Source organism: Anoplopoma fimbria, chromosome 20 (genome assembly GCF_027596085.1).
Source record: "Anoplopoma fimbria isolate UVic2021 breed Golden Eagle Sablefish chromosome 20, Afim_UVic_2022, whole genome shotgun sequence".
Classification (NCBI taxonomy): Eukaryota; Metazoa; Chordata; class Actinopteri; order Perciformes; family Anoplopomatidae; genus Anoplopoma; species Anoplopoma fimbria.
The window spans coordinates 9,689,268-9,713,932 of NC_072468.1; the positions used below are offsets into that span (position 1 = coordinate 9,689,268).

Consider the following 24,665-nt stretch of genomic DNA (forward strand, 5'->3'; position numbering starts at 1 on the left):
GGACCGAGCTTGCTTCCCTGCTCGATTCCCCTGTTTATGAACTGATGCAAACGCCACACATCATATAAGTTCATGTCCTTCATGTGTTGGCTGCACTCTTGCCTGTCCAGTTTTGTTGTGAGTCCACGCTGCCTGTAACAACTGAAGCATTCCAAATATTTCAGATCAGCAGGCAGCGCGCGAACAAGCATGTCCTCCAGGCTTCTCACATCGGGGAGTATCTCCATGTTAATGAAGATTGGCTTTTCTTTTTCTCCCTCCCTTTTCTGATTTGCCTCTCGCACATCATTTATAATGAAACCCATCAGCGTCTTCTCTGACTTTGAATTAAAAGCTGAGAAATGTAGCCCTGTTGAAATGAAAAGCATAAAGGGATCCGAGCTCTCGGCCATCCCGTCCGTGGAAATATCACACACAAGGCTTTATGCAATTAGTTACTATCAATTGGTTTGCAATGAAACAACACAGAAAGTTGCCGTGTGAGGTTCTGCTCTGGTTTTAACGTCCAGGGGTCTGCGGCTCATGCAGAGTCATCAGCCTCCGGAGCTGGGTGGCGGGCAGGTTAATTGTACGACCTAATTAGGACAAAGATTAATCAGATGCATGCTCTGCTGCTCTTGAAACGCCGCGGATGGCAGTCGGGTTCATTAGCAGTCCCTGTGCCTCACTCTCTCTCTTCCAGCAGCGGAGTGGACCGCGGGGGCGTCTTGTGTCTGCAGGATACTGCCCCTGCTCAGGGGGACAGAATGAGACCAGCTAGACGTGGAGTCAGGTAGCGGAAGTGAGAGGATGTTGTTAGAGACGAGGGCGGGCACGGAGGTAGTGAGTGAAGCGTAGCACTGTTTGACAAGCTGAGCACGGATAAAGGGCCCAGTCGCGCTGTCCTCAGTAAACCTTTACAGCAACGGACATTGATGTCGTCACCTGAGAGTAAATGTCTGGGTTCTGAATGCTGTTTGAAGACAACACAGTACCTGGGGCAGAGGCATTCCTCCGGCCAATAGCATGTGAGGCTCATTCACAGTTTCATAAAAGGGTTTTGTTGCTCACTTTCCTTAAAAAAAAGTCTGTATTATTAGTTATGTATTTGCCAGAGAAAATCAAAGAGACCATTCACATCTGGGGCCGTATTCATGAAGCCGCCTAGTACAAAGAGTTGCTCCTGGTGACGAAATTCTTAGAATTATGACTTTTTCTAAGAATTTTCCCTCACAGAGAAAGACAAGATCCTGAGAAAGATGAAAGTTATTCTAAAAGCATCTCGGCCCTTAAGAAAGCTCCTAAATTCAAACACTGATGGGAGTGGGTAGGAGGACTTTTAAGAGGCTTGAGTTTTTAAAGCAGAGGGGAGAATGATGGAGAGACAAGGATGTAGGAGAAATATTCTTCAAATGCTGAGTGGCAGTGAGTTGATGAAACGCTATGATTAGATCGTGCAGGGAAACTGTTTGTGGTCGTTTTCATTGCAGTTGCGCTAACATTACCCCCCTAACGCAATAACGCCAGAACTGAAAGTGATCACAACACTACGATATTTGTTCACTGATTAATAGATTTACAAACCGACCAACGCTGCAACTTACGAAAGAAACTGACGAAAGCAGATCTGTGTTTTTTATAAATATAACTATCAGCATGTGGATAGGCAATAGCACAAGTAGGCCCATGGCTTACAATACTTAAGAGATGTTGATTACATAAAAAAGTATTCATAATTCCACCATATCTGAATAGAGACAAAATTCTATGATAAGTTCTATTCTGTCAAATCTGAGCCTAATATTGCTAATAGTGCAAGTTTCTGTCCCTTCCTTTCTCAAAGTTGCTCTGAGAAGTTTTCTAAATCACTCCCTAAGCAAAGCCTACCTTGTAAAAATGTTACGGCTTTTTCTGTGTGTTTGTGAATACGTCCTCTGGCGTCTTAAGACAGGACTTGTGATCCTGTCGTCCCTCCCCCTCCCATACGCAACCACTTGCTTTCACATGACCGCATTCTTTAATGACACCCGAGCCAGCTCAGTCTGCTGAATCGAGCACTGTGTGTCTGACAGATCCAAAAGCTAACAAGTGAGCTCAGATTATTTTGTTACATATCAGTAATGTTGTTTGATTAAAAGAGATAGAAAACTCGAACAGGATCTTGCTCTCATAGAGAGAAGTATCTGCTTGTGGTCGCCAGCCACTGTATATGGCTTTATTTATTGGTCATCTTATTATTATTATTATTATAGTATCAGAATATCAGAAACTTGGGGTAATAACCTCAAGCAAGCTGCTTTTAAAGTTTGCTTTAACGGCTCAAAAAGTCTGTGAGGGAGCCTTCAGGCCCTCTGTGATTTGTGGGACAGCACTGAGCTTTTGCAGGTTCATCGGGAATGCGTTTCAAAGTCAGAGTGAACAAGGGTTGTCAGTGGGAACGGGAGGTTGTTGCTCTATTTGGACAGATGTAGAGATGCAGTTTCAGAAAGTCACATGCAACTGGAAGAATTACCACATACAGAATTGTAGTGTGAAGGATGTTCTGTCTCGTTACCATCAACATCGGTTTAGCTGGCAGGTACAGTAGAGACTGAGACTGCAAAACCCTGCAGTCTTGCCTTTGAGGAGAAAAAAAGTGTAAACATAATGGAGAGGTTAAAAAGAACCTCTAGAGACACAACAGCAGGATTTAAGGTATCGACTGTAGACACAGAACTGCCAGCCGTGCAGGCATTGAAACGCATGTTAAAGCACAACATGCCCCTGCAGATCATCCGGACTCAGCATTAGTCAGCATCTTATGACTCTTCCCCTGCTGGAACAGATGCAGTAGTGTGGATGCTTCATGTCTGGTTTGGTCACAGATGTCTGTAAAGAAACTACAAAGACAGGCTATTCTGAAAAGGAGGTGATGGAAAAACATGAATGTGATAATTGATTGAGAAATAAAACATAAAAATGGAGAGGGAAGACTTTTTTTGAGAGTGCACTTTAATATCTAACTTTTTTTTTTTTTTTTTTAAACCAAATCTTCACACCTAATCTGTATTAAACCAAAATGTGCAAAGTCACAGTTCTGTACAGCGTCTAAGCATTGAGCAATGCATCACAGATCAGATTTCTCAGGGGCCTTTCTCAGGGACAGTGATTCCAAACCTTTTTGTCCACCATCTGCGGTTACATGTGTGTCCACATCAGCAAAAGAAAGTGATTATTTGGGTCATTTAAGAGACCTACAGAGACAAAACTCCAGGTAAAAAATCCAGAAATTATCAAGAAAAAGCAAAGATTTAGAGAAGCTGCCTTACTGTAGAAAATAATGGGGCAAAAGATGCTTTTAAACTGGACTAGAAGAAACTTGCCTAAAAATACATTTGCCCTTCATTTTACAGCTCACAGCTTTTGTGGATTGATTTGTTAGGCAATGGAATACGCACATTTCGTCATATTTAAAAGCGCTTCTGATCCGGCGTGGGCTTAAAGGCATAGTACAGATTATTTGAAGAGGGGATGTATGAGGTACTTATCCATTGTCAGCGTGTTACCTATAGTAGATGGAGGTCAGCTTGCCCCCAGTTTGGAGGCATTATACTGACTATGAATAAGTATCCCATATAACCCCACTTCAGAAAAATCCAAACTATCCTTTTAACTTTTGACATTCTGCTACAGGGAAGTGGCCATAATATCACATAAACAGATCGTGTGCTCATGAATTAATAGCAGGTGAATCACCAGTGCAGCAGTGCAAGAGCACGTTTGTCCTCCCCGACATTGAACTCCTCTCTGCGTCTCTTAAGTTCTCCCCGTCTCCCTAGGGTGGTCACTTATTTGTCACCGTTCACGTTCACCCCGAGGCTGACACCAACTCCTGCTGCAATTACCCGGGTGATTCAGAAAGTGCAATCTGCTGATGCTCTCGCCGCTGTAATAGGTGATTTTAATCACCTTCATTTCCTAAAAGTCCTTGAGCCATTTGTACCAGCGTGTCACTCGTTCTGCATGCCATTATGAGACAGTCCCTGGATCGTGGCCTGTCGGACTACAGCACTGCACACTACTTACTGGACTGTGCTCAGAGTTTGACGGCCCACTGACTTTTCAAGGAATGCTTTGTCCAAACAAACTGGTCCGTATCCGAGTCAACAGTACTGATAAACGTACTGACAATTTACCAACAATGATGAAAGGACTATGCTTCTCTTATGAGGAAAACTAGAAAGGAGGTGAGTGACCTCACAGTACAGTGCAAGTTCTGCCTTCTAGCTGTCAAAATGCTGTCATCATCCATTAAGAGTGTCAGCCAGCTAAACTAAGCTAGATGAGATGATTGTTGTGAGGACAACTTGTGCCATTCTCTATTGTCCCTGTCGGCTGAGTTTTCTCCATCTCCTCTGGGCACAAGAGTAGAAGGCTTTAACTTCACCACCACTGAAGTGAAAATACTTATGTCAAGCATTAAGCTAAATGATGTTTGTCTGGTCCGCTTTGGTTATTCATATTGGGAGCAGGGTTAACAATCTTAGTTTTTATTGCTGATTATTAAAATGTAATTGCAACTTTGGCAACTCATTAAACTTTAAACCATGCTTATTTTGTAATCCTTTGTTTGACGAGGCCCTGAATACATTTCAAAATGATTTCATGATTTTGAAATCTATATAATTGTATTTCATAATGAAATAATTGATTTCATAATTATCCTGATTTCTTTGAGCCTGAACTCATGATTCACCAGTTTATGTGATTTCTTGTGAGGATTGTGTTTCTCCTAACTGGAAAGGGTGAAATTAGAGCTAAAAATAACATTATCACAAAGAAATAAATACAAGTTTGCTTAAACTAATTTCTAGTTGTCGATTTTGAAATATTGGTTCAGGTTGAGGTATTTTTCCCATAATTAGTTCTGATGAGACGCAGCGGGCCTTCAACTACCTCCAAATATAAATCTATCCATCATTATTAGACGCTTAGAGTATTAAGAAGTGGTGTCGTTGCGTGCGTAGCTTAAGTAAAGTAACAAGCCGTGTTAACCCCATGTTAAAATGTTAACTGTGACCGTGTCACAACATTAACCACGCATGAACCTTCTGCGTCAACATACTGGCCAGTGTCTGCAGAGTTATTTCTAAAAGGACAGACCGCTCACTGGCCTTCAACGAGGTCAGAGCTCGTCCTTCCTTATCTGTTAATGTTTGAAGAGGCACTCCTAACTAGTTGTTTTCACCTGTGGTTAAACTCAGCACCACCCTTTTTTTTTTTTTTTTTTACCCCTGCTGAGTTCATATTCTTTTTTTAACTTCCTCTCCCTCTGGGCTTGCTGTATTGTAAAGGATAAACATTTTCCACTAAAGCAGTTTGTAAGATGAGTTTTGTTTTATTGCTAAGGAGAGAGACGGTTCATCGAGTTGTCAAGACTCAGGGTGTGTGTGATAGTTAGTCATGCGGATGGATTTGAGGAGACGCTGTCCTCTTTTTTTTCTTTCTTTTTTTTAAACTGTCAAGCTGAATGGAAAGCAAGCTGTCTGTGTTGGAGGTACAGCCTCTGTTTCTGGTTGGCAATCACAGACTGTGGTTAGACAAGAGGAGCATTTTACATTACTCACCCTGCTTACCACGTTTATCTAATACAGTAGTTGGTGATATTTTAAGTGCAAGTAGCAATACTGTGATATAAAAGTGCTCATTAAAAATAAAAAGTCCTGCATTCAAAATGTTACAGTATTATTAGATATAAATTAAATATTATCAATAACATGTACTTAAGGATCAAAAGGATATGTTCTAATGCCAGAAGGACCCATTTCATAGTGTTATACGATTTTATTAGATTATTATTATTAGGCATGCTTAAAGGAATAGTTCGACATAGCTTCATTACTTCTTGTGCTCCTGTTATACTCCATGTCAGCATTAAAGGGCCAGTGTGTAGCATTTTCTGGAATCTATTAGCAGAAATAGGATAGAATATTAATAATTATGTTTTCATTTTAATCACCTGAAATGATTTTCATTTGCTTATAATGACTCCTTCATAACTCTTCAGAGAGTCCGTCATGTTGTTCTCTCATGTTTCTACAATAGCCTAAATTGGACAAACCTAACAATGACTTTAGAGAGAGCCTTTTGAGTTCTTACATTACCTGAGGGTCAGCATTGTTCAACACATTTGTGAAAGCTGCTGAGTGCAAAACCGTGGTACCCCCAGCCGCCATCTGATTTCCGTTGCTCCTAAACTTGCGGTATTATGGTAGGAAGGCCTCTGAGCGTGGTCATTAAAGTCTTGGAAAGAAAGCAGTGAACGAGGGTTATTCAGTTGGTTTAGATCTGCAACTACACTGCTAGATGCCACCAAATCCTACGCACTGTCCCTTTAAATCTGTTTGGATCTAAAGATAACAGCCAAACAACCGTGTTGTTTAATGCTGAAACACCAACTGCTTTGTACAGTATGACACATATGTTCCAATAATTAACAAGAAACACAATGCAGAAACAAGTAACTGTAACTTTATCTACTCTGATCCAACTATGCTGCGTCCTAAGTGAAGGGGACTAAGACACTAAAAGAGAGGACACAATTGAAGGAAATAAGGAGACAATTCAGACAGATAGGATTTATCCCTGAATTGCCACAGTGGCCGCTGTTAAGAAAAAGTTAATGCACTTACTTAGTTACTCACTGATATTAATATAACCGTTACTATTGACATAGTATTGTATATCTAGTTGTCTATTCCCCATGTGTCCCCTTGTATTCCTCCCTGTACCTGCCTTTCGGCCAATTCTGGATTCAAATCTCGACTCCTAAACGCAACCTTTTGCTTTTGGCTCAATAAAAAGATCTGATAATGCAGAGTTTGTGTTTCTCAAAGCTGAGCTCATCACTTCTCCGGCTATTGATTGGAGCTGTAACCTGAGAGGATAGTGTTGCTGCCCAAGATGCAGAGGGCCAGCGCTCCAAAGGGCGACGCAAACCGATAGAGATGCGCCTTTGCATCACAAAGGTTGGAAGACACATGTGGGCTCACACCAACTATGCTCTGTTTTCTTCCAACTGCTTTCTACCATGAGATTCCTCTTGAGGCAATCCAAGGATTATTCATTAATAAGGGTGATTATATAACAATAATAATGAATGGAAACTGGTCATGAATTATTTTTTTGCACATTATCACACATCAGCTGAGTCTCAACATTGCGTCATGGAAAAGATGAATCGCAAAGTTGTTGCAGAAGCTACAGTGTACATTATGTATCATCGCCATCGATCCAGCGAATGCAGAGCTAGTCTTCAGCCATACCATTTATCATGTCCCCTTTTACCCCCCCCCCCCAGCACACACACACACACACACACACACACACACACACACACACACACACACACACACACACCACTAGTTTGACTTGCAAAGAAATATTGCTCAAAGTGCAATAACCATAACGCTAAAGGCTTGAGGAATCACAGTGTGATTATTGGGTCCAGGAGTCTGAATGCATGTGACAGCAGAGAGGAGGATGATGGGATGTCTGGAGCTTAAGCAAGGCCTCCTGTTTTCAGCTGTATGAACTGCAGATCAAAGTGCTGTCACTGTGTGTTACTGTGAATCATGGTATGAGGATATTGTCAGTATGTGTGTGGAGTTTCAGCACTGAAAGCGAAAAAATGCTTTTTGAAACTTTATTTTGCAATTTTTAGTTTTTGTTGGGGTTTTTTTAATAACGCACGGCTACGCTTGGATGGGTTGCCATGACATTTTGTACAATAATTCATGTTCCAAAGTGGATGATTCTTCCTGATACAGTAACTATGATTGGCAAATTATACTACTTTTTATAATACAAATAATAGTTTTTGCTTTAAACTGTTGCCTTCTGTTCACTTTTTGGTAGCCTACAGTTCATGGATTGCTTTCGGCCAACATTAGCACTCATTCAGTGGTTACCTTCCAACAATAAATAAAAAAAGAACACGCTGCATACTGCAAAAAAAGATATCTTGGGGCAACAATAAGGAAAATCTGCTGTGCGCCTCACGTTTTCCACCTGCAAAGCTCGCTCTGTCTGATAACAACAATATGATTTTGGATTAATGTCCCCACAAGCTGAAACTACTGGTGCAGACAGGTTTACCACACTTTATATTTTTAACAACCCCTTTTCCCGTTAAGTCTGCACCTGGTTCATCACTATGGAAACAGTCATGTACACACGCCGTCAGAATATTAATTGAAATGGGTCGTGTGTTAACGTCAACGTGCCTCTGTGCAGACCGGCGTCTGGCTTTTAAAGTCGAAGGGTGAGGAAAAAGAATCGTCTCGCCGCGTAAAGAATTTAAGCCACATTACCAGCAACACAACGGGAGTGTGATTAGCCGACACGGGGAGAGTGTTAATGAGAGGACAGGGCAAATCCAGTGCCTCCTGTTCTACTGTTCACTGCCCACACACACACACACACACACACACACACACACACACACACACACACACACACACACACACACACACACACACACACACACACACACAGAAAACTGCAGTTCAGCAAAGTTTCCCATAAAAGCTGAGTGGTGTATAGGGCCGGTTTGTGGAGGCTGGCGGTGTTATATAGAGTTGAGTGGTACTGAGAGTGTTGGCACCGGGATGTTGCCCGTCACACTGTGTTCTCTGTGTTTAAGTTGACAGCCCCACTAGACGCATGTACTGTGTATTCATTACAATGGGAAGACTACAGCTTATGCTAGCACTATAGCGCAGTTACACAGCAATAATGGCGTATTTCTTGATACAGTGCTGTTGGCGCTTTTCCTCCATTCAGTGACATTCATAAGTCTTCTGAGACAATGGGGCCTCTGGATTAAGAAAGCTGACATTTGCTCTTCTTGGTATGATGCATTGCCTTTATCATCCTGCAACTCACAATAATGGAAGTAATTAGAGGATCCATAAATGTAATTACTTTCCAGCAGTCATGTAAGACTCAAACAACTTGTGTATTGTTTCTCTAGTTGGCCCCCACTCTTTTAGCAGTAAATCTTTTTTCATTTTTTATTGACAGCATAAATAAGATCATCTAGTTGCATGTTACACATGTCATTAAATGAAGACTGTGTGTGTGTGCAGCCAAACAACACGCTCCCTGAAGCAGCTGCACACCAGCAGGACTATACACACACACACACACACACACACACCCCGTCAGTGAACTTGGCCTCTCGGCTCTCTGAGTCATTTGCTTATTACGGTATATATGATAAGGTACTGTTAGCTCCCGATGCATAATAGATGACTTCCTTTTTGTGTGTATGAGAGGCCCGTGGAACTTGCAGCTCCCCCTCGCTGTAATAAAGTTGTCATGTCCACCTAACAACTTGGTGTTGAGATAACAGCCCCGCCAGCTTAGCTTTAAGTTTGTCACTGTGGGACAGTCAGCACTTTTCACTCCTGTTTTATATGAGTAAACATTCCACTGCATATACTGCCTGATCGCAGTCTCTTTCCACAGACTCTATGACTTCCAGTCAGAAGCAGTGACTCTCCCTCCGTTCCTCCCAGCCCACTGCCGTGTCCCACATGTCAGGATAAGATCATTCACAATATTTTGATTACATTTTGGGTTGTCCGCCCGTCCGGTCCATTCTCGTCAACGCAATATCTCAAGAATGCCTCGTGGGAATTCTTCTTAAAATTTGGCGCATATGTTAACCCGGATTCAAGGATGAACTGTTTAGAATTTGGTGGTAAGAGATCACTGTTACCTCACAAAACAAGTTTTTTGGCCACAACTCAAGAATTCAAATGCTAATATTACAATTTCACAAAAATGTCTAATTAGATAAAATGATGAAGCGATTACACTTAAAAAACACTTAAATTCTGACCCTTGTCCTCCTCCCTGCCTATTCATGCTAAACTTTAATACACTCAATGTTGGGGAATGTTGCCACAGGTGCCTGTGTCTCAAGCCAAAATAGCAAATTGTCAAGCAATATTGGTTTGTGTTGTGAAACAGCCTTGTTATGTCTTTACCTGACATTCATATTGGATATCAGATGGTAAATGGTAAATGGACTAGTACTTGCATTGCGTTTAACTAGTTTTCTGACCACTCAAAGCACTTTAACACTACATGTCATCATTCCCCCATTCACACCCATTCATACACTGATGGCTGGGCTACCTGGGATCGAACTGCCGATTCTTCTGATTGAAGGACTACCCTGCTCTACCACTGAGCCACAGTCACCCCATACCACTAGCTAGCAAGCCAATTCTGTTTTGAAAATGGGACTTTGTTAATTTTTCCATCACAGGCATCATAAACTGTGCCAGAATAGAAGTTGAAGTCAAAACTTAAGTGCATTTAATTTGTACCGCTGTGCCTTAGTAGCGCCTCATAGAGATGGTAGCATGACTGTAGACTCTTAGTGTTTATCTTGATCATATTCTCTTTCTATTTATAATTTCCCATCCCGCTATCTCTCCTGATATATATTAAGATGTAGCACATTTTCTGGATAACACATTGAGAACTGGATGATATTACCAGAAAAATGTAATACCTGACAAAATATACTTCACTTCAGATATCATATTACCTCAAACATCCAAATCGAAAAAAGTTGCAATTTTGCGGTTGCGTTTGTTGATTTGCAGTAATCTATGGTAATTTTCTGTCGACTGACTAATCGATATTTCAAATAATCTTTTAGCACTGATATAAACAATATGATGCAAATGCCCATTAAACAATTATCTCTCATACAGTCTTAACAAACACCAACTATTCTAAGCTTCACAAAGTACAGTGCCACTGACTCTGTCCTCACTCCCTCACAAACTTTTGAGGGAAGTCTCCAGCTCTTTTAACTAGACGGCACCTGTTCAGCTTGGCTGTGCACTTTTTGGGGTTTTCTTTTTCTTCTAAAAATAACATCTGGGGAGGGCCGTGAAGCCAGCAGGCAGGGAAAACAAGGCAGCTGAGGGAAATTGGCAGCTTGAGGGAATGTTAGTTGTTGACTCTCCTATTCCCCGCCCGCCTCAGTTTATCATGGCTGTGTACAGAGCGAGGGGAACTATATATATTCAGCAGCCGTGATTCATACCCAACAGATTGCGCGGGTACAGAACACAGCACGTCTTTAGAATCAAATACAGCAGCATTTGCATTTAGCGCTTGTCCAAAATCATTCAGATTCAGTGTGTTCCTTGGCAGCCGTTGGATTTATTAAGTGTCAAAAACTCCCAAAGGTTTACACAGCTTCTGTGTCTTTTCAATGGGGACATGTTTCATTGTGCCTTTAATATTCAATCACTGAGGACATCCATTAATGGCCGCTATGAAAGAGTGGTTTTGTTCTTCCCAAGCTATTCATAGCGATGTCCTTTCAAGGAATCTTAAGTGTACAAGTGCCTTGTTATACTTGTTGATTAAGGCCTTCTTAAATTGGTGTTTTTTTATGTGAGTGGATGTACAGAGAGAGAAATCTAAGGATATTAATATAATAAATGTATGCATTTTGAAGGGCTTTTTAATATCCTCAAGAAGCTTTATTTCAGAATTATGTCACTCAGTAGGAGGTTTATCACAGTTTTCATGTCGCAGACCACGGCATAGATATATTAAACTACGGAGCCGCAGAGAGGTGCAAGTCAACCTTACTGCAGGACTTAGTGTTGGACGTCCAACCAGGACAAAAAACCCACACTGATACATGCTGTGCAGCGGTGTGGCGGGCTTTGACACGCTTTTTTTACTTAAGGGGGGAAATAACTTGTGACTGTTTGCATCCCAGATCGGTGAGAGGCAGCCTTTGTTTTTCCCGACACACAGCAGCTCCTTTCAGTATCGGATCGAGTCACGCTTCTTCTCCCAGCTCACCCAGTGCAACTGTAATCCAGCCCATTAACGAGCCGAGTAAAAATGTCCTTTATGGGAAACGACAACAGTAAAGCGGCACACGCTGTGGCAACTGTTGTTTTACTTGGTTGAGCAACAAATTAGATAACCGGCGACCTCGGCTCCACTCTGTTGGAATATTTTTTTTTTTACACTGTGCTGTTGGGCAAAGATAACTGCGTTTACTTTATCTAGATTGGCATTGGCCACAGGCCCATTTCTTCACGCCTTTCCTGTGCAGCCTCTCATCTCAATTCTGCCACATTGGGCTGGTTACATTACATTACATTACAGTCATTTAGCAGACGCTTTTATCCAAAGCGACTTACAGGAAGTGTCATGCATTGAGACATCATGCTGTCTCAATGCATGACGTGCAGCGTGTTACCGTTATGGTACAAAAGCAAATGCTGAGTATCAGGACAGAAAAAAAACCAAACAAAGATGAAATACTATCTGTTTGTATATAGACAAAATTTAAAATTCCAATGCATCACTGGATGCGCATATATGGCATGCAACAAACTGTGATTTGTGGACTTAAGAGGTAGCTTCCTTCTATAGAGGCAGGGCTCATTCAGAGACAACAGATGCTCCTGGTTTCCTGTGGAGCAGGATGAAACCAGAGCCTCTGTTACTGAAGATATCCCGGTACTGAGCTCGGCTGTGTGTCAGGAGCGTGACCAAAAAAAGCCCATTCTTTGCGCCACCATCCATGCCGGAGGGTTTAATTTTAGACCAATCACTGGCTCACCATGTGCCAACACCCCTGCAGCTGCTAATGCATATCCGATATTGTCTTAATTTCTCTCTCTCCGTCTTGCTCTTGGTAGTTCACTGTCACTCTGCCCTTCTCCTCTCAATCTGTATTATTTGGGAGTCTCCAGCCTGATCTTCAGTTAACCCTGGCTGTGCTAAGCCTGCACCAGTTTAGAGCAAAAACACTGCAAAAATCTTTATCGTCTTTGCAATTTTTGCAGCTAACAAAGTAGATCAACACCTCCGCTGTTTACAAACCGAGTGAGGTTACTTGCAGCCTGACACACTGCAATCAAACAGACACACAGCAGATTTATATTTCATAACATGGAAGCATGGAATCACAGTTATGACGCGCCGCCTCTAAATAGCAACTAAAACGCAATCATCCACACAATCCACAGCTCCGGTTTCTGTTGTCCCACTGGAAGTAATCATGCTGCCAAGGTTTTCATTTGGATACTGAATAATTGATTTGGCACACGCCCACAGTTTGTGCAGCCGTTGCGTTTTTGTTTTTTTACTCATCACAAATCCTTACCCAAGTTTTTCATAGTGCTTCAGGTTATTAGACGCACTACCCCAGCCGGGTAGTGTTGACAAAATCGAATATCATAGTAATTGCTAGAGAGTGCCTCAATATTGAATGAAGTGCAAATAATCTGGAGATGCCTATTTGGTCATATTCAAAGATAATATAAGATAATATAAGGTTGAGTAAGGAGTTCGGCCACAGTGAGACGTGAGCTATACTGCATTCGTCCTGAACAGAAAGAACACTGAGGCTGACAGCAGCATTATTAGCTATTAATTAACAAGCAGCAATAAAATCATAATGTCAGAACAAATGTATAGTTACTAATTCCAAAGATGATTGTTTTATATGGTTCAAAGACTAATTCCTAGAAATAATTGAAACCTTTTCACCCCCTGCACCAAAAATAAAACATTCTGCAGCCAACTGCCAGATATTTAGACAGAAGATATTTTTTAACTAAATTGAAAGCTCTAAATCAGATTTATATTATTCTATTATGATTATGATATGCTACATGATCATAGCATACATAGTGTGTACAGTATAATCCACTCGGGTATTACACATATCGATATGCCGACCCCGGATCTGTGACACTAAAACAAAACCCTTAAACCCTTAAATTACTTAACGGAGTAATATTTAACTTGGCCCAACACGGTTCCTGGGTTCCTTATTCTTTAAGACCTCCGACCATTCTTTTATACTAAGGAGTCACAAGCCTAAAAGCCCACTGCCAAAATATGCGTTTTTTCACCCTTTAATCCCTTGTTGTCAATGTTGATGCGCAGAATAAGCGAGAGCGACACCAATGCAGAAGCTCTTCCAAGCGCCTATTTTTAATGGCAGAGATAAAAATAGTTCAACTTCTGGAATGCTTCAGTCATGTGACTGGTGATTGGAGAAACAACCAATCACAGCTGGCAGACATTTCTCCTATCTTCCATAGATTTTGTGTACGGTAAACACATGGAAGAGAAGTTAATCGTTTTAGTGTTGGGCTATCCAGAGCTTTAAGTGCTTCTCTCTTTACGTCCAACAACGTTCCATTATCTGACGCAGATTTACTGTGCTGGAAATTATTTCATCCTGTGTTGTCGTCGTTTAGCTTAGTCAGTGCAGCCAACAGCTAAGTTACCGCAACGTCATCATCAGTGCCATCGCAGCACTCAGCGGGAGCGCAAGCACCTTGGTTAGAAGGACGGAAGTGGCACAGCAGGCATTTTCCACACCTTTTAGACCCTACATGTGAAAGGCCCCCTCAAAAACCAACAAAAAATGAAGTTAAAGCTAATCCTTAATAATAAAACAATCCAAATCATTGTACTCTCATTTGACAACATCCATAGTCAATCCATATACTTGCCTAGCATACATTTCATGAACGTCATCAACAGTATCGTCTTTACTCCACTGATATTTACACCTGAGGCAGCTCTGGTTTCCCCTCCCCTCTCACTTTCTGCCAGGCAGTCCCAAGCCCCAGAAATAGCAGCACTGGTGTATGACTCATGTTTTGAGCTATCAGAGATGCCCGACGAGAAAGCCACTTAAAAAAAGGGACTCATTAGTCATGCGAAACGCCCACAAAAGAAAGATTTCACAGGAGGCATCTCAGGATTACTGGGTCAACCTATGTCCAACAGAAATCCCTTCACCCACGCTCGTTGACCTCCTCCAATCAGCTCCTTTCTTGGCCCTTACACCCTACAGCTGTAATCCACAAGGCCACGTACATTCTTCCACGAGCCCTTTTGCTCATGCTCCTTGTTCTCAGCCCTAAAGACCAAAGTCCCTTTTCTAGATCTTGTCCGTTCCCAAGAGTCCCCTTCCAGTTTCTTTCATCTCCCCTCCTATCTTTTGCTTCTGTCTTTCATCTCCTTGCTTCAGTGTTCCATCCACCCTCTTGCCTTCATCTCCATGGTTTCTCCCAACCTCGCTCCACCCCCCCCAACTTCTTCATGTGCCTTCCTCTATCGTCTTCTGTCACCCTTATTAATGCATCCCGTCCACCCCAAAACCAGCCATCTTTACAATTACATATTTATTTTACTCTGGGACTTAAACCTCTCATTCTCTATCTTCTGCCTTGATCTTAACTTTTGCACTTCCTGTACCTTCTAGTACCTTCCAACCCTTCCAGGTCCCTTCTAAGGAAATTCAGATTATTCCTAATATTCTTAATATCTAAACAGCTGAAGCTAAAACTAAAATCCTTCAGGAGCCACTTCCCCATGCTACATCCCTCCGCATTTCCCAACCAACACGCAGCACTGAACCCTCCCTTCCTCCTCCAATTCCCCCCTCTAGTTCAGCTTGAGCACCCCACCACCCCGCCTCCTGACCGAATCCATCCTCCTCCTCTCGGGCTCGCATCCAGAGCGGCGGTGCCCCGATGGAGGTCAGCCTGGTCTCCCTCTGCCGTGCAGAGACAACAGGGGGAGGAAGGCGAGGTGCACCGCTCTCGACGGCTGTCACTGCGCCGTGCGGTTGGTGAGGAGAAAGAAGAAGAAAGAGAGAGAGAGAGAGCGAGCAGTGGAATAGAGGGAGAGCAAGGGCAGCAGGGTAGCAGCAGAGAGGGAGAGAGAGAAAGAGAGAGAGAAGGGGAGAGAGAAAGTGGTCCGGCGCTCACAGCTCACATCGCTGGCTGCCTGGCTGGCTCGCTCACTGTTGACGAATGAGCTGTCTACCCACGGGGCTGGGAAACGGCAGCTTGTGACAAGCTGGGGAGCGAGGAACATGAATGTAATGCGTACCTTGCCTCGCTTGCTTTCAGATACCGGCCAGAAGAAGACTCCGGAGAAGAAGGATGGGAGGCGCATGTCGTTCCAGAGACCCAAAGGGACCATTGAATATTCTGTGAGTAGCGTGCGAGCAAACTCTGCTCTCTCTGTGTTTATGTCGTTATGTGTTTTTGACGCTTTCCTGCTCCCGCGCTGCTGCTTCTGTGTGTGTCCGCTGCTGCTGCTGGTTTCTGCTGCTCCAGAAATAATCGAGCTGTAGCTGTTGTGTTTGTGTGTTTTGAAGGCACCGTGTCCGACCATGCTTGGTAGCTCATTAGCGAGGAGGAGAAGCATTTTGTGGATTTTTCCAGTGTAACACGTGTACCTCATTCTCACAGTGTTTACATATAGACAGGTGTGTGTGTGTGTGTGTGTGTGTGTGTGTGTGTGTGTGTGTGTGTGTGTGTGTGTGTGTGTGTGTGTGTGTGTGTGTGTGTGTGTGTGTGTGTGTGTGTGTGTGTGTGTGTGTGTGTGCGCACACACAGACACATACAGGGTAGCTGATGGCAAGCTTATGAAAACAATGTATCCTCTGTTAGAGAGTCCTTGTGCAGCAGCACAACGCTAAGCTCCATTTTGCATGTTGATGTATAGAAAGGAGAGAGGATCCTAGCAGCTCTGTGTGTTTCCTCCAGCTGGATCAGACCAGGACAGACAGACAGGCAGGCGGGAGTGCTGGCAGGATGTGTATTTGTTTTTCCGCCCCGTTCTCTGTGCCACGTCGGCGAACATTCCACCACAGAGTTCGCTGTGCGAATGACCTTCCAACTGCGTTGTCATTTCTATTGATTTAGCTGTTGTGTAGGAGAAGGGGAGGAGGGGGGGATGAGGCAATTGAGAGAGAGGGAGAGGGCTCTGGTTCCCTGGCGTGAGCTGAAAATGGAGCCTGTCTCTGCTTTGCCTGGTTGTGTTCTTGAAATGACCCTCAAATCCAGCTGCAGTCAGACTGCTTTTTCCTCGCCTCTCTCTCTCCGTGGCAACAGTGAGGAGCGGGATCGCCGTGGCTCAGCTCCCGCTATCTGCTTTGGAAAAAAAGAGAGGAAGAGATGAAGGGAGCAAGTAGAGAGGAAAGGAAAGGAGGGATCTCTTCTCCTAAAACTCCAGCTCCAGGTGCCACTGTAGTGTTTGACGGCAATTTGCCTTCTTTCGCCATCTCCAACACCTCAGTAACAGAGACACCACCTCCGCATCCACCGCCTCCCAGACCTGTCAGTCATCCAAGACTCGCTGATTGACAAGGCCCTTGTTTATCTCGCTGGGGCCTCGAACAACCTGAACCGTTACAACAACAGAATATTTGTCAGAGCCAAAGCACTGTGTCACGGCCCTCATATGACCCGATAAGTGCAACAACAAGTCAGCAAGACGGACTGGAATGCTGGTGGTTAGGAAAAAAAAGATTCATATCTCAATCACACAGCATAACATGAGTGATGGAGGGATGGAGGGATCGAGCACTGCCGATGATTGTGTCCTGTAGTCTGACACACTGCAGCGGCACGTAGCGAGGAGGCTCGGGGCCGCCAAGAGCGTTTAAGGCAATATGACCAAGCAACAGAGAAGACACACGGTCGCCACTGTCCCAGTGATTGAGAAGCAGCTTTATCTTAAACTCATCTCCCCTGTGGCCGGCGACGTTTCCTTATTTCGCTTACCAGCAGATACGTCTTCAATCTATCACCCGGCGCCCACCGGAAAAGGGAGGGTTTCCTTCTTACGCTGCCTTATCAATAAAATCTCCCTCCTTCTCCCCCCCTCTGCCTCACCCGCAGGCTTCTTTCACTGTCCCTTTTTTTTTTTCGTATTGAGAAACAACCTGAGCAGCTGCAACCCATCTGCCTAGACACTGATAACACCATTCCATTCAGTCAAGTCCCGCCATTGGCTGACCTGCATCCAATTAAAAAAGTGTTTGAAGTCCGTGGGAAAAACAGAGATAGATGAGGAGACAGGAGGACGCGGACAGAGAGAGGCAAAAAGCAGCACAGAGGTGAGCCGTCCTCTCAGCCAGTGAAAGTCAAACAAAATGAAGAACCGAGAGAGTGCGGGCCACACACATTTATCTCCAGACACACCAGCTTTATCACACCGTGGACGTAGGTTCTCTAGATGGGAGGCTGTTTTGGATTTTGCCTGAACTGCAGGTATCCACAGGGTGTTTTGACTAGTACATAGCGAGGTAGGTTTAAAGGATTTAAGGATTTATTAGTGTCATTTTGGTTAGAAACTGATGCACACCTATTCTACTGAGGTGCTGGCTCGCAGGCCTCAAAAAAAGAATGGGGAAAGCATAACACCCCTAATTTCAGTTTCCTAGCTTTGGCCATCATTTTATATCGGTTATGAAAACATTGCACTCTCCAAGGTAAGTGTCATTGATCTTTGGACACGGTGGAATCGCCAAAAGCAAGTCAGAAACGAGAGCAGTGGAATGATCAGATGGGTTGTCAACAGTTTAGGAACATTATTTACAGGCGAGTCCCACAGGGAATTGTGTGCACACAATTATGGTTGAACCAGGAATTTGGTCTCTTAACTGTAATGGATGTTTACACAAAGTTACTAAAGAAGCAAGTTTATAAAAATTTGTCTTTAGTAGTAATTAAAAAGAAATCGGCAAGCTTGATACATGATGATAACCTGAGGGGTTCGTTTAAGACCTGTCGACCAAAGGGATTCAGAGACACTGACCATGTACGGACAACATCCCCTGTTCTTCTCCTATCACCTCTTTATCACCTCAAATACAGCCACACATGCCCCTAAATGATACAACCCTTTAACCAGTAGTAACCATGGCCCAGAACTACAAATATAACCTCTATATTGTGATAAACTGGAGTTGCTCCTTAATGTTGAGTCATGTTTATTTTTTGGCCTGACCCTCCCTGCCCACACGCTGTTTCAGTTTATTGCAGTGCTCTCAGCAGAACTGGCACATCAGAGCTTTCATTACATTTTGTATAATGACACTAGAGAGCAGTATTTAGGGGAGAGGCTGTCTGGATTCCAGTGTGTAGGCTGTGGTAGAAAGAAGCATGTCGTCAGCATTCACAGTGTTGTCACTCTGCCAGCAACACGATCAGTCAGACAGCGTCATCAGCTGTGTGTTCTCTCGTGGGTTGGAGTTAAACAGTTTTCGTGGCTCTCAGTCATTGCCCGGAAATGCATATTCACTCTCAGATGGGTGATATTTACGTTTTACATGGACGTTCATAGTGCCCAGAGGATGAACCCTCACAAACCCTTGACTTTTTCCTGTAAAGCCACCAGCAGCTCAAAGATGTGACATATCCTGTGAAATATCTCAAAAGGTATTCAAACTCTTTTGATCCCTCCACATTCCTGAGGATGATATTATAATAACTACCTGTTACGGCTCATGTAGTGACATAATTGGGTCAAAATCTTCAATTTGTCCAATACTTTGCTGTCTGGCAAAAATATTTGCAAAACCGATGAGATTCACATCAGCCTCGGCTTTATTTTTTTAAGGGATAATTATCAAATGTTGGTAAATAGCATGCTAGCATTGTCATCTTTACCACTTTAGCGTGCTTAGTATGAGCATCTGACTCGGAGCCTCACAATGCTGCTTAAAAACCCTACTCTTTATGATATACAGTAGGATCCAGATGTATCACAGTGACACCAGATGTGAAGAGGATCTCTCAGTGTCACCAGTCTGCAGGTTGAATGGAGTTCTGCTGGGCTCAGAGGGAGCGCTGTGGGCATTAGAGGACTTGCGGACATTAGATGAGTCATACGCTCGGCGCCATGTGTGAGAGCGGGCATGGAGAGACACACACACACACACACACACACACACACACACACACACACACACACACACACACACACATCGGCGGCACTCTTAACTCTGCTCCCTCTCGACAATCAGTCACTCTGATTGCATTATTCACCGCTGGGTAGAAGAGGAGATCCCACTGTTTGAGCTCCTTCACAGCTCGCTGTCTGAGAGTAGGAGAACAAGTCGGAGGATGATGGAGGAATGATGGGATCGGAGGGGTGTGTGGATGGCGACTGTAAAAGGGATGGAGGAAGCTACGGAGGGGAAAGCATGTGGAGAAGATGGAGACAGCTGGATGGGTAGAGGAGCAGACTAATGCCAGGCCCAGATGTCAGCATCTTGCCCTGTTTTGTCGAAGCATTCTTATTTGAACTGTCGCTTACGCTCCACCTTCATGTGGAGCCTAGGATTCTTGGGGAAAGCTGCAGGCCATTGGCGTTAAATGACTTGTTTTATTTCAACACTTTGTGTTAACAAGCGAGGTGACTTCTCCAGTCAGGGTTTGAGCCAGAGCGTACCCTTGGGACAATCGTTTAAAACATAAAATGTCCCATCGCTACAACCTCCCTGTGCCCAATTGTCCCCATAAACCCAAGGCCAGGAACAGTGCTGTTAGCAGGCTTCCCATTTTTTGATTTTATAAGCTAAATCAAGATTTATTTAGTTCGTTAGCCAACCTACAAAATGATTTTGGCTGTTAATTCCACTTTTGAATGTATTGATTAGAGGGATGGAATCTCCCAGATTGGATACTGCCCACATTGGGATCTGACCAGCAAGACAACATGTCGCTGGCTGAGTCTTCTTAAGTTATTGCTGATGAAAAGCACTAATTTCCTGATATTGTTTCCTAAAAATAAAAGCTGTTGAATAACAAAATAACAGGGATGTTTTATTGTAAAGAATTTAAAGGAAAATGTGTTTACCACCCAATCAGTGGAGCCTTTTTTACGACAAGCAGCGAAAATAAAGGGAACTTTTATTTTGATGAATTAATAGAAAATGACATGTCTTATTCCATCGTCATTTGTCCACAACAAATATCCGTTCCGTCAGTGTCAAAATGTGGACACCCAAACTTGGACACAGCTGAGTTCGATCTGGCGCATCCGATCACAAAAGTTGCAAATAAAAAAAACAAAGTGTAACCACAGCCTAAATCATAGGGACTTTCTTTTTGCCTCCCTCTTTCATTGGATCCCCCTATTTGTGTTGGTAAATCAGTGGAAAGGCTTTCAAAGCTTGGAGCAGGAGAGCCGTGCCCGTCACAAAGAGAGATCCTTCAGAGCTTGAGAGTGAGACAGCAAACTTGTTCTGTGTCCCCTTAAAAGGACAGAAGGATGCCACTTTCTGCCCCCATCACTTAGAGAAGGTCTAAATTTAGGTCTGCCAACCATCAGCAAGGGTGTAGTTGAACACAATACACATGCCATTAGCGTAGTAACGACAAAGTCGCCATGGCAACTGTCATACCAAAGCTGGGCTTCATCGTTCATTATAAAATGAGGAGCGATGGCTGCTTTGATACGGCATTAAGGGTGATTAAACAGTGCTCTGCTGAGTTTTAGCTCCAGTTTGATTCATTGTGTTGATTATGGCTTCTCTTTTTACCTTACTCCAGTTTGTTTTATTTTCAGTGTGAATCTGAGGTGGTCTCAGTTCACAAACAGGTCCCAGACCAGTGAATGGTTACCCTTTAAACACATTTTTCTTCTTACCAATAAGAAATGAGTGTGCATCTTTTTTCCAGGGTTGGCCTTTCGCAGTAGCACTCATGGATTTACTCTCATGTTCCACACTTAGCGTTCCTACCAAGATGCCAGCGGACTCTTTAATGGAGCTGTTAGTCTTTGGCCGTCCAGCCGACTTGCCCTTGTAGAATCTGTGCGTCCTCTCCTGTTCAACAAGGTGACCATTAGCTACACGTCAGTCACCCTCAAGATGGCTGTCACGGTCGGTCTTCCTCTACCCTTCTGCTCAGAAGGACAGATTTCACCCCTAACAGGAAGAAACTTAATTATTCATCCCCAGTTCGAGATAAATAATGGGATTTATTGATCCGGAGGATAAGACGATAGGGTGCACCTGTCATTAGCGGTTATGATCCTGATTGTGATTACTCTCTCTTTCCATCCCTCCCCTCATTCTCCAGTCCATGTGTCAATAACAGGTCTTTATCAGCGGGTCACATTTACATGTCCCCTGTCCTCTGCTGCTAAATTGAGTTAGAGATAGCTCCCTTTACAGTGCGATCGATGGTTGTGTCTCTTCTTGGCTTCAGTGGAGTCACATTTTAGTGTTTCTGTGACCCACGAAGATACTCATGTTGTCAACAATACTGCCATATGTAGATTAAGTGATTAATGAAGCTTGAAAGCTCGAATGAAATGGTCAGTACTGTGCGCCGCATTTAGTGCCAAGATCAGCCCACCATGTGGCTCTGCCAATGTTTACTTGATTGAACAGCAGATATTTTTTGACCAATATTGATTGGCTGAGCTCCTCACAAGAGAACTACCAGAGCAGCTTTTTGATACGAGAGCCAGCAGCCATCATTGGTCAAGCTTTAAGCTTTAGGATATCTAGTTTGGGAGCAAAAAGAAAAGCTTTCGTCAAAAGAAGCCACATACGTGTCCTCATATTGCAGGATGCAAAAGAAAAAACAGAATAAAAACGGTGTGTTTAGCAGCTGTGAATGTCATGCAGGCCTGAGTGTCCTATAGGGTCGGCTTTGTGCTGAGCAACAGAGGAGCCATAAAGCTAAAAATAAATAGTTCATGGACGAGACGATAGCAAATAGCACCTAGGGAGAATCGATGCCCTGTGCTGAAGCCGACTGCATGAAAGGCTCTGACACTGTAGGAGCACTGCTAATGAAAAACTCCTTCAGTCCCTCAAAACAAGACGTATATTTTAATACATTTTCCAATCATAAAATGCCAGCCATGTACCAAGGACATCACACAAACACAAATGCTGAACAGGAGATCGTAAATACCGTTGGGATGGGATTACTTATTTTATTACACAGTACAGTAATGGGTTTTACTGTTATACTTTGAATTTATTATTCTGCTTTTTCAGGCTGTGTTGTAAAAACGCGTGTCATTGTAGAGTCTCTCTTGGTCTGTTCTCTGTGACTTTGAGGACAGGATATTTACCAAGCTGACATGCCGCTGTTGTCTGAGCGAACAGTACGTCTCCCTTTACGGAGCTGATGAGATGACAGGGTATGAAGGAGCAGTTGCTAACAACACAATTATGCGGAGACATTTGACATGGGACACATGCCTGTCACCACATCCCACTAATGTCTTTTCTTGGAGATTTATTTTAGAAGCTACGGTAAAATGCACCAAGATATTTTCTAGTTTATTTTTTCACCATACTGCTTTACTGCATTTGCTTGATTTGACAAGCTTAAATCACAACAAATTGAAGAGCAATGATATTCTGACAAAGCCGGCCCTATGAGACGTAGGCTCTATAGGTAAATGTTAGTGGAGCCATTTTTCCATATGGGCGCCCAATATGAGGGGAAAGGAAAGAATAACATTTATAAGTTTTACTATGTTTTAATATTACTATACTAATACTATTATTTTGAATATATACAAATAAAGCCCATAACAGCATCATCATTTAGTCTATTAAATAGGCCCAGAGTTAACTTCCATTACTCCCACCTTAGATTCATCAGGGATAGTTTGAATGACAGTCAGGTGTTGGGGAATAACCTATAACATCATTTTGAGAAAAACAGTTTTTCTTTTAAGTTTGCTGCATAACTTGATAAGTTTTTTATGTGACAACTAGTATCTCGGATTGGACTCCTGGGTTATGACATTTGCATGCAACGTAGAGAAACCTTTGTATACTTGATTCCAACAGTATTCATGAGGTTAAATCCTCAACGTCATGCCTATATGAAATGAGTTGCCTCAGCAGCAAAGGATGAACACAGTTTGATTTGCTGGATTTGGCTTCTTCTCAATCTGATCAACATAACAGAAGACAACAAGTGCTCCCTTAAAACTGATAGCTAACTACAAACTAGCATGCACTTACAAACTAACCCACGTGCCCGCTTCTGATAAGTGAAACACCAGGTCTGTAAAGCTTTTGTTTCTCAGTCCTTCCTAAATACTGGGTAATGGTATATGTGGTTTGTCTCATCAAAAAATCATCCATATGGTATGCAAATTTCCAAAATGACCCAAATTTGGCAGCTTTGTGTACTACATCTTAGACGTGTTCCTATCTATATCACACACAGACAAGAATGGTCTGGATCACTTGCAACAAATTCTGTTCATTCCAAAAGCCACAAGCTTTGTCCATGTCTTCACGGCCTCGGTCGCTGTGCAACCTCCGTTTAACTCAATCTAAATTTGGATCGAATTATTGAATTAAATCTGGCCTGATGAACAAGCAGTGAAGATATCGAGGTATCAAATAACATTTTGAAATATGAAGGACGCCTTTCTAATTTGATTTGTTCCTAGAGCTGATCAAATTAACATTTAATCTAGCAGGACAATTTAATCATCTGAACAAACTGCTGTTATTGTATATCTCCACTTTGACCCTTCAAGGAGATCTGTCTGTGAACAGGGCAAAAATAGACATCAGGATTATCAGGCGGTCTGTGTGTGAATCAGTCATTTTTCACTTGTCACACTGATAAAAAGAGTTATTTTGTCTATGATTTTCATCTATGGTGTAGTTCTGCTCGATGTGTAACCTCTGCCAGTGATCTAGTATCTCAGTCAGCCCCGAACAGCCTACCCATCCAGTCCCCCTGTCCTGCCTTGTTTATCCACACAAAAATGCTCACCCTGCTGAGTCATGGAGATTGTATCCCAGCAGCGTGACTGACCTCAGATCTGAT

General features: G+C 43.0%; 1 protein-coding gene across 3 annotated transcripts in view; it reads left to right on the plus strand.

Moving 5' to 3' along the window:
- The window catches only part of oxr1a (oxidation resistance 1a), a 149,449-nt gene that overhangs the window by 88,831 nt on the left and 35,953 nt on the right, over window positions 1-24,665 (plus strand). For all 3 annotated transcript variants that reach the window (XM_054621113.1, XM_054621115.1, XM_054621114.1), the window contains one exon: window positions 15,957-16,039. In XM_054621113.1, coding sequence (XP_054477088.1) covers window positions 15,957-16,039 — 83 coding nt within the window. The remainder of the gene's footprint in view (window positions 1-15,956; window positions 16,040-24,665) is intronic.